Source organism: Chrysochloris asiatica, unplaced genomic scaffold, assembly GCF_000296735.1.
Source record: "Chrysochloris asiatica unplaced genomic scaffold, ChrAsi1.0 scaffold00136, whole genome shotgun sequence".
NCBI classification, from domain to species: Eukaryota; Metazoa; Chordata; class Mammalia; order Afrosoricida; family Chrysochloridae; genus Chrysochloris; species Chrysochloris asiatica.
Window position 1 is genome coordinate 2,575,698 of NW_006408654.1, and position 10,347 is coordinate 2,586,044.

Sequence of the window (10,347 nt, forward strand, 5' to 3'; positions counted from 1 at the left end):
GGTCTGTGGGCGGGTTGGGCCGCGGGGCAGGTCTTGGCTTCAGTGGGTGTGCCTGGGCCTTGGGAGGGCCTTGGCCTCGGTGGGCAGGCCTGTGCGTGGGGCTGGCCTGGTCCTCAGTGAGCGGGCCTGGGCCTTGGACATTCCTGAGCCTAGGTGGCTTGGCAAAAGGCTGGTCTAGGCCAAGGCAGTGGAGGGCGGGGGTTAGTGGCTGCAGGGAGGTGCGTCTGTGTCTGATGACATCAAAAATGCTTCTCTCTGTCTCTCTGTACCATGGGTACCTTGAATTGCCTGATATCCCTCACTATGGCAAAGAGACCCCCTTTGGGAGGGGCTATGTTGGCCCCTGGGGCTTTGTTATTTTATGCTTCCTCTCTTCTGGAAGTGCCGCTTTCTGAATGGGTTTGCTCCAACTCCGACCTCTAAGCTCTGCAGGAGGCAGAGGCAGTCGCTGGAGCGGAAGCTGAGTGTAGGCAGGCAAAAGCTCAAAATGCCTGTAATTCCTCAGCAATTTGATCTTTTAAAAAGGCGAGTTCAGAATGTTGAAATATAAGGTCTTATGTTTGCTCAAAGGCTGCCTGGTCAGGGAAGTGCTGGAAGCCCTCCAAAGTCAAGGTATTTTCAAATGTCTAATATGCATGTCCAAAGCAGCCACTGAGCGCATCTGAACTGCTGACTGTTAGGTTAATAACTGAGTATTTAACCAATATGCCATGAGACCTGGTGGTGTGGCATTGCAGGATAAGCATTGGACTACAAGGTGAATTTGGATCCAGAATCAAAACTTACCAGCCACTCCTCGCAAACCCTATACAGTGTCACTATGAGTCAGAACCTGCATGTCAAAGCTGGACAATGAATAAAGGAGATCACACAAGAATTGATGCATCTGCATTATAGTATTGGAGAAGAATATTAAAACTACCATGGACTGCCAGAAGAAACAAATCTATCTTGGAAAAAGTACAGCCAGAATACTCCTTAGAAGCAAGATGGTGAGATTTCATCTCTCACACTTCGAACATATTAACAGAAGGAATCAGTCCTTGGAGAAGGACATCATGTTTAGTTAAGTGGAGGGTCAGTAAAAAAGAGAAAGACCCTTAATGAGATGGACTGATATAGTGGCCGTAACAATGGACTCAAACATAACAATTGTGAGGATGGCACAGGACCAGGCAGTGTTTCATTCTGTTGAACACAGGTTCACTATGAGTTGATGCTAACTCAGTAGCACCTTACAACAACAATGTTATAATACTTAAAATAACAACATAACAACATCCACATGTAGAAAATAATTAAGAAACAGAAGTTCTAAGCTATTAAAAACATCTTCTAGGAACACCTAGAAGAAAACCAAGGGGTATGGCTTTGAAAGCTGTTTTATAACAATGAATTCTTAAGTATGATACCAAAATCATTAGCAAGAGAAGACAAAATAAATACACTAGACTTCATAAAAATTTAAAAATTTTGTTCAGTAAAGGGCTTTATGAACAAAGTGAAAAGACACCCTACAGGTTGTGAAATAACATTCTGGACCTATACGAAGGGTCTTGAAAAAGTTTGTAGAAACTAGAATTAAAAGATAGCAGAATTTCTCCAAGAACTTTAGAAGTACCTTGTATAAGGGTTTAAAATTTAGAATATATAAAGAGCTACCACAACTTAACAAGAAACGGTAACACAATAAAAAAAAAAAAAAAAAAGGACAGGTGATCTGAATAGACTTTTACTAAAGAAGACACATAAATGGCCAAAAAAGCACATATAATATGATGCTCAACATCATTAGCCATTAAGGAGAGCATTTCAAAACCACAGTGAGATACCATGTAATTACCACTAAGTTGGCTAATGAGTGCAGGTATGGTGCTGTAGGAAAAATACCGGACTACTAACCACATTTCAGAAACCCTATATAGAGTCACAATGAGTCACTAATAACAACATCAACAAGATTGCTAAGGAGAAATACAAGGTTTTCTGCTCCTGTAAGGATTTAAAGCCTCAGAAACCCTATACTGGGTTGCTATGAGTCAGAATCAACTTGATGGCGCTTAAGAGAAACAATAAAAAATGGAAAAAATGAACAATGAACGTAAGTATTGGTGAGGATGTGGAGAAATTAAAACCATTATTCACTGATTGTTGTTGTTGAGTTTTAGCAGCCCACAACAATAACAACGGTAGTTTTACCTGCCAAACTGTTTTCCATAATGATTTCACCATTTTGTATTCCATATGACTTTCTAGGCTGTAATCTTTACAGGTGGAATGGAGCAAAGCTAAGAAAAGCTGATGTGGCACAACTCAAAATGGGAAGAAATGGCTGCAAACATGCATTAAAAATCAGAATGTGGAATGCACGAAGTGTGACTCTAGGAAAATTGGAAGTTGTCAAAATAAAATTGAACACATAAAAATCAGAATCCTAAGCATTGTTGTTATTGTTATGTCATCGAGTTGGTTCTGACCCATAGCAACTCTGTATTAAGTTTCTGAGGAGTGGCTGGTGAGCTTGAACCACCGATCTTGGCTCAAACTGACTTTGCAGTTCAGCGCATTAACCCACAGCGCCATACCACGACTCCGTTTTAGGCATTACTGAACTGAAATGAACATTAGTGAACTGAAATGAACAGGTGTTGAGCATTTTGAATCTGACAATCATATGGTTTACTAAGCTGAGAAAAACAAATTAAACAGGAATGGCATCCCATTCATTGTCAAAAAGAATATTTAAAGATTTATCTTGATAAATATCCGTATGTCTACATGGAAGAGCAGTTAATACAACTATTATTCAAATTTATGCACTAGCCACTAAAGTGGGTGATGACGAAACGAAGAATTCAACCAACTTCTTCAGTTTGAAATTGATCAAAGATGCACTGGTAATTACTGGTGATTGGAATGAGAATGTTAAAAACAAAGAGGAAGGATCAGTAGTTGGGAAGCATGACCTTGGTGATAGAAATGATGCTGGCGATTGCATGATACAATTTTGCAAGACTGACTTGTTACTTGCAAATATATATATTTTAAAATGTTAACAGGTGAGACTATACATGTGGACCTCACCAGAATGAATACAAAGGCATCAAACTGACTACATCTATGGGAAGAGACAATGGAGAAACTCAATTATCATCAGCCAAATCAAGGCCATCCATGGAACAAACCATCAATTGCTCATATGCAAATTCAAGCTACAGTTGAAGAAAATTAAACCAAGTTTAAGACAGCCAAATATGACCTTAAATACATCCCACCTGATCTTGAAATCATCTCAAGAACAGATAAGATGCATTAGCTACTAATGACTGAAAACCAGTAGAGTTGTGGATGACATGAAGAACATCATACATGAAGAAAGCAAAAGGTTATTAAAAAGACAGGACAGAAAGAAAACATCAAAATGGATGTCACAGACACTCTGAAACTTGTTTTTGAGGATAGAGAAGCTAAAGCAATTGGAAAAAATGAGGAAGTGTTTTGTTTTTGATGTAAGATTGCTGAGACTGAACTGACTTGACAACACCTAACTACAACAACAATAATTTCTATAGGAGCAGAATGTTATTTCTTTCCTCATAAGGAGTTTCTGAGTACAATTCCAATTCTTGGTATATACTAAAAAGGTTTCAAAAAAGCAACATACACACACTTACGTACCAATGATCATTGTAGCCCTAGTCACAATAGTCAAAAGGTGAAAACAATATAAATGTTATCCACAGAAGAATGGATAAAGAAACTGTGGTACATACATACAATGGACTCTTACTTAGTTGGCAGGCGCCATAATAATTAATTAAAATGAAGAAATTGAGACATATTAATCGAGGAATTGAAATAAAGAATGAGACACGGGGAACCCTGCACATGAAGAATTCATTGTTTTAGCAAAGCAACAATGAAGTATTTTCCTTGGATAGCAGAGCTACAAGGAAGAAATATTCTATGCACAGGCCCCTAGTTAATTTTTCTCTTGTTGAATCATTCTCTGATTTATTCATGATTTTATTAGTATCCCTTTACTTTAGATTTTGACTCTCCCACACTTTAGTATATTTTTATTAAAAGGTAGAAGCCATATATTAGCTACATTTTATTCTACTTGTAATCATAGGTAGTTTTAATACTTATATTAACAATGTTCTTAAGATTGCTAGGAGACAGGACTTGTCAATTGAATTACTACCAGCTTAGGCTTAGTGATTATAAACATTCTTCCTTGTAGCCTTAGTTTAAGGCAATAAAGAATCCTTAAAAGCAATTAGACCATAAATAAAGGCTATGGGTATACACAGATACTAAATTAAAAGTCTGACTTAGACGTTCTTAAATTAATGATCAGTAAAATAGAGAAGTTGTTTTTCATAGCCTCAGTTTTTAAAATGTTTTGATAAGTGATGTTTTTGTAGGCTATAAATAGATAGTGTATGGAAGAAGTTAATGGAGAGTTAATTGCACCCAACAACTAAAATTAACAAGACTTAAGAGACAAAGGTTAAGAAACATATGTGAAGGTTAACTTGCTTCTCATAGAAAAGAAGTTATTTATGTATGAACAAATGTTTTAACTAAAAGGTTTAAAGGCGCCAGAATGTCTCTCGTATGTGTTGATGTAACATCTCATCCCTGTTGTAAATCTAAGGGTCGTAAACCATGAAGAATGTGCCCCAGAATAGATTGTATTTTGAGGACACTGATTACTATGAAAACAATGTTTTTTGTAACGGTATACAAGGGGGTTGTAAGATAGAATAAGGGGAGTAGTGAAGAAGAAGGAAGGAGAAGAAGGATAATAAAGCATGTAAGATAGAATAAGTAAGTAGAGGTGGGTAGAGGAGAAGAAGAAGGAATAAGAGGAAGGATAAAATAGCATGTAAGAAGAAGAATAGAGAGGGAAAGCAGGAGGGGGGAGTAAAGTAATGGAAGGAGATTAAAGAAGGAAGAAGGAGGATACTATAGCATGTAGGAAGAAGAATAGAGGGGAAAAGCAGGAGGGGAGAGAAAAGAATGGAGAAGAATGAAAGCAGGAGAGGGAGGAGAGAGTAAAGGAGCAGAAGAGGAAAGCAGGAGCAGGGGAGGAGAGAGTAAAGAAGCAGGAGAGATGAGCAGGAGAGCAACGGAGTAAAGAATGAGCAGGACAGTAAAGAATGAGAGAAGAATAAAGCATGTAATAAGAAGATTTTGAATTCATCATGATTTATCGACTATGTGTAATTCTTTCCGCCGACGTCTGCATCAACCTTCGGGAAACCCTGGAATAAGTTTGCTGGGGCCGGCTCCCGGCACTTAGTCATAAAGAGAAATAAATCCTGGGATATGCAGATGATACAACACTGCTTGCTGAAAGTGAAAAGGACCTAAAATACTTACTGATGGAGATCAAAGACCACAGCCTTTGGTATGGTCTTCAATTGTAAAGAAAACAAAAACCCTCACCACTGGACCACTATATAACACAATTAATGTAGAAAAGATTGAAGTTGTCAAAGTCTTCATTTTCTTCGCATTAACCATCAATACTCATGGAAGCAGCAATCAAGAAATCAAACGATGTATTGTATTAAGCAAATCTGTTGCACAAGACTCTTTAAAGTGTTCAAGAGCAAAGATGTCAGTTGGCAGACTAAGGTGCACCTGATCCAAGCCACAATATTTTAGTAGCCTCATATGTATATGGGAGTCGAACAATGAATACAGAAGACCATAGAAGAACAGATGCATTTGAGTTATGGTAATGGAGAAGACTATTAAAAGCTCCATGGATGGCCAGAACAAACAAACAAATCTGTGTTGGAAGAAGTACAGCCAGAATGCTCCATAGAAGCCAGGATGGCCAGACTTCATCTCTCACACTTCAAACATATTATCAGGAGGGACCAGTCCCTGGGGAAGAACATCACACTTGGCAAAGTGGTAAGTCAGCGAAAAAGAGAACGATCCCCAATGAGATGGACTGGAACAGGACTGGACAATGTTTCATTCTGTTGTGCGTTAGGTTGCTGTGAGTTGGTACTGACTCAATGGCATTTAACAAGTCCTGATACAAGCTATAACATAGATGAACTTTGAAAACCTTATGCTGTGTGAAGTAAATAAATCATAGAATGACGAATTTTATCTCAGTTATATGATATATCTAGAGTACACAAATGGACAGAGATCAAAATTTATTAGAGGTGGGAGGCAGGGAAAAAGGGGAATAAATGATTAGTAAACAGTAAGTTACTGTTTATGCTAATAGAAAATTTAGCAATGATTTTTGGTGAGGGTTGCACATCAAGATTAATGTAATTGACATCACTAAATTGTATTTGTAGAAAATGTTTAAGTAGTAGTGTTGTGTTATATACTTGTTTTCAACAATAAAAAAATCTAATTATCTCAAAGGTTGTAAAAAATTATCAATAGCTGTTGAACTCTAAATTGTGGAATGACAAGGCTTACATTTTTACTAGAGGGTACATTTGTAAAAATAATAATTATATCAGTAAAAAACATGAATCAATAAAAGCCATCAAGTAGCACAGCAAATATGAGCCAAAATATTGTAAATGAAATCTTACTTAGTTTCTCCATCTGATGCAGCTACAACTCGAGCTTCTTCAAGATGAGGCCAATTAACAAAGACAGACTTTCCAAGTATGGACGATGCTACATTTTCTATACTCTTAAAATAAAAAAGAAAACAAAATCATTCATGTTGTAGGTCTAGTAGGAAACTTGCTGTTGTTAGATGCCATCAAGTTGGTACTGACTCATTGTGACCCTATGCATAACAGAACAAAACACTAGAGAGGCAAAATTTTAAAATTAAACACTGGTTGGAACATTGCTAGCTGTGCATTTATAACACTTAATTAGCTCAGCCATCACATTGTTGTTGTTAACTGCCGTTGAGTTGGTTCTGATCCATAGCGACCCTATTTAGGGTTTACAAGGAACAGCCTGAACTTGAATTGCTGAGTTTGTGGTTCAAACCAACTTTTACAGTCCAGAGCATTAAACTGCAGTGCCACACAAGGACTCCAGCCATTACATTATGGGTGAGTTAATTGACTGACCAAATATAGCAGGCTAATTTTTAAGTTGATAATTTTGCATGGCCTGCAAATGATGTTATAAATATTGTCAGAAAAAGGGTTCCCACCCCTGATCTAGAGCTTAAACGAAAGGATTCACCTAGGAGAGAAAGACAACTTTTTCTTCAAAAACTAAAAGGGTAGGCGATTTGCATAAGAAATAAATTCATTTGTTGAAATTTTAAAAATCAGAAGTCATTCTATTGTTTTGCAGATTAATGTTAATAAATGTCTAAATAGTAAATAAAAAATTACTGAAACCTAAAAACAAACATTAATTATAAAAGACATATCATGATCAAAGATAATACACAAAAAAATGGTGAATAAAACCCTTAATGTGATGGCTGGGAGCCTGGGTGTGGCGCTGTGAGTTAATGCGCTGGACTGCAAGGTTGGTTTGAACCTCAATGTTGATGGTTGAAATTCACCAGTTGCTCCTCAAAAACCCTATACAGGGTCACTATGAGTAGGAATCCACTCAAGGGTACTTAACAACGACAATACCCTAAAAGGACCCCTGTTGTGGTGCGGTAGGATCAGCACTAGAGTGTGAACCACAGGTGGGAAGTTCGAACTCGTCTTATACAGGGTTACTATGATTTGGAACTGACTCAGCAACACTTTACTAAAACAACATATTTGAATAAACAGCAAAACTTGTCCTTTTTATTTTTTTTTGGCTTTGGTCATCTGGTAGATCAACTGTCATTTTCACACTTTATGTTCTTATCATCTAATACTTCAACAACCACAAGCAGACTTTTCTAATTTCTTCCATTTCTATTTTGTGCAATTCAACCTCTTATATCACCACCAAATTAATCTTTATGAAAATACTGATTTCAAGATAACAGTCATTAAAAAAAAAAAAAAGTCTAACTCTAGCTCTATAATCTGAACCTGCTTTTCAACCGTATGCCCACTATTTCCCAATACAAATCCTTGGCTTCAGTCAGGTTTATACACTCCTTAAACACATCACATTTACTCTAAAAATAGAAAATGCTATTTAAAAAATTTCAGACATACAAAAGAGGCAAAAGAATGAGATAATGTATCTAATGTATCATATTTACTTTTTTTACTATATTTTCCAATTCTACTACTTTTGCCCACGATGCATCTGTCAGTTTGTTGTACTATGGTGGCTTGTGAGTTGCTGTGATTCTGAAAGCTATGCCACCGGTATTTTAAATACCAGCAGGGTCACCAATGGTGGACAAGTTTCAGATGAGCTTCCAGACAAAGATAGACTAGGAAGAAGGAGTGATGAACTACTTCCGAATATTCAGTCACTGAAAACCTTACGAATAGCAGAGAAACACTGTCAGATATAGTGTCAGAAAATGAGCCCCTCAGGTTGGAAGGCACTCAAAATGCCACTGGGGAAGAGCTGCCTCCTCAAAGTAGAGTTGACCATGATGACACAAATGGAGTAAAGCCTGTGGGAGAAAGGCCCATGGGACCTTCATTTGCTGATGGGGCACAACTCAAAATGAAGAGAAACAGCTGTAAACATCCATTGAAAATCGGAACATGGAATGTATGAAATATGATTCTGGGAAAACTGGAAGTTGTCAAAACTGAAATGGAACGCATAAGGATAGATATCGTAGGCATTAGTGAGCTGAAAAGGACTGGTATGGCATTCATTGTCAAAAAGAACATATGCAGATTAGTCATGCGGTACAACGTTGTCTGTGATAGGATAATATACATGTGCCTACAGGGAAGCCCAGTTAATACTACTAATATTCAAATTTATACACCAACCATTAAAGCCAGTGAGGATGAAAGAGAAGAATTCTACCAATTTCTTCAATTTGAAATTGATCAAACATGCAATCAAGATGTGTTGATCATTACTGGTGACTGGAATGCAAAGGTTGGGAGCAAAGAGGAAGGATCAGTAGTTAGAAAATATGGCCTTGGTGATATAAATGATGCTAGAGAACGCATGTTAGAATTCTGCAAAATCAATGATTTGTTCAATTTAAATACCTTCTTTAGACAGCATAAGAGACGACTATACACATGGACCTCAGCAGATGGAATACATAGAAATCAAATTGACTATATCTGCAAAAAGAGACTGAAAAAGCTCCATATCATCAGTGAAAAAAACGTCAAGGGCAGACTGTGAAACAGATCATCAATTACTCATATGCAAATTCAAACTGAAGCTGAAGAAAATGAAAACAAGTCCACGAGAGCCAAAATATGACCTTGAATATATCCTACCTGAATTTAGAGATCATCTGAAGAACAGATTTAATACATTAAACACTAAAGACTGAAGACAAGAAGAGTTATGGGATTACATCAAGAGCATCATACATTAAGAAAGCAAAAAGTCACTGAGAAGACAAGAAAGAAAGAAAAGGTCAAAATGGATGTCAGAAGAGACACTGAAATTTGCTCTCCAGTGTAAAGATGCCAAAGCAAATGGAAGAAATGAGGAGGTCCTAGAGCTGAACAGAAAATTTCACAGATCAACTCGAGAAGATAAAGCCAAATATTACAACAAAATGTGCAAAGATCTGGAATCAGAAAACCAAAAAGGAGTAACACGCTCAGCATTTTTCAAGCTGGGGGGAACTGAAGAAAAAATTCAAGCCTGGACTTTCGTTACTGAAAGATTCTCTGGGCAAATTATTGAATGATGCAGAACGCATCAAGAGACGATGCAAGGAACACTGTACCAAAAGGAAATGGATGATGTTCAACTATTTCAAGAGGTAGCATATGATCAAGAGTCAATGATACTGAATGAGGAATTCCAAGGTGCAATGAAGGAACTGGCAAAGAACAATGCACCAGGAACTGATGGAATAAAAATTGAAATCTTTCAAGAAAGTGAGGCGGCACAGAAGGCACTCCCTCATCTCTGCCAAAAAATTTCGTAGACAACTATCTGGCCGACTATTTGGTAGAGATCCATATTTGTACCCATTCCAAAGAGAGGTGACCCAACGGAATGTGGAAATCATTGGACAATCTCTTTGATAGCCATGTGAGTAAAGTTTTACTCAAGGTAATACAGAAACAGTTGCAACCATACATTGACAGAGAACTTCTAGAGGTTCAAGTTGGATTCAGAAGAGGCTATGGAACGAGGGATATCATTGTTGATATCAAGTGGATCTTGGCTGAAAGCAGAGAATATCAGAAAGATGTTTACCTGTGCTTTATTGACTACGCAAAGGCTTTTGATTGTATGGATCATGCCACGCTATGGACAACA

At 37.4% G+C, this 10,347-nt stretch overlaps 1 protein-coding gene across 3 annotated transcripts in view; it reads right to left on the reverse strand.

The window, feature by feature from the left end:
• XRN1 (5'-3' exoribonuclease 1) overlaps window positions 1–10,347 on the reverse strand; it is a 223,618-nt gene that overhangs the window by 115,670 nt on the left and 97,601 nt on the right. For all 3 annotated transcript variants that reach the window (XM_006869856.1, XM_006869855.1, XM_006869854.1), the window contains exon 19: window positions 6,585–6,688. In XM_006869856.1, the coding sequence (XP_006869918.1) occupies window positions 6,585–6,688 (104 nt within the window). The remainder of the gene's footprint in view (window positions 1–6,584; window positions 6,689–10,347) is intronic.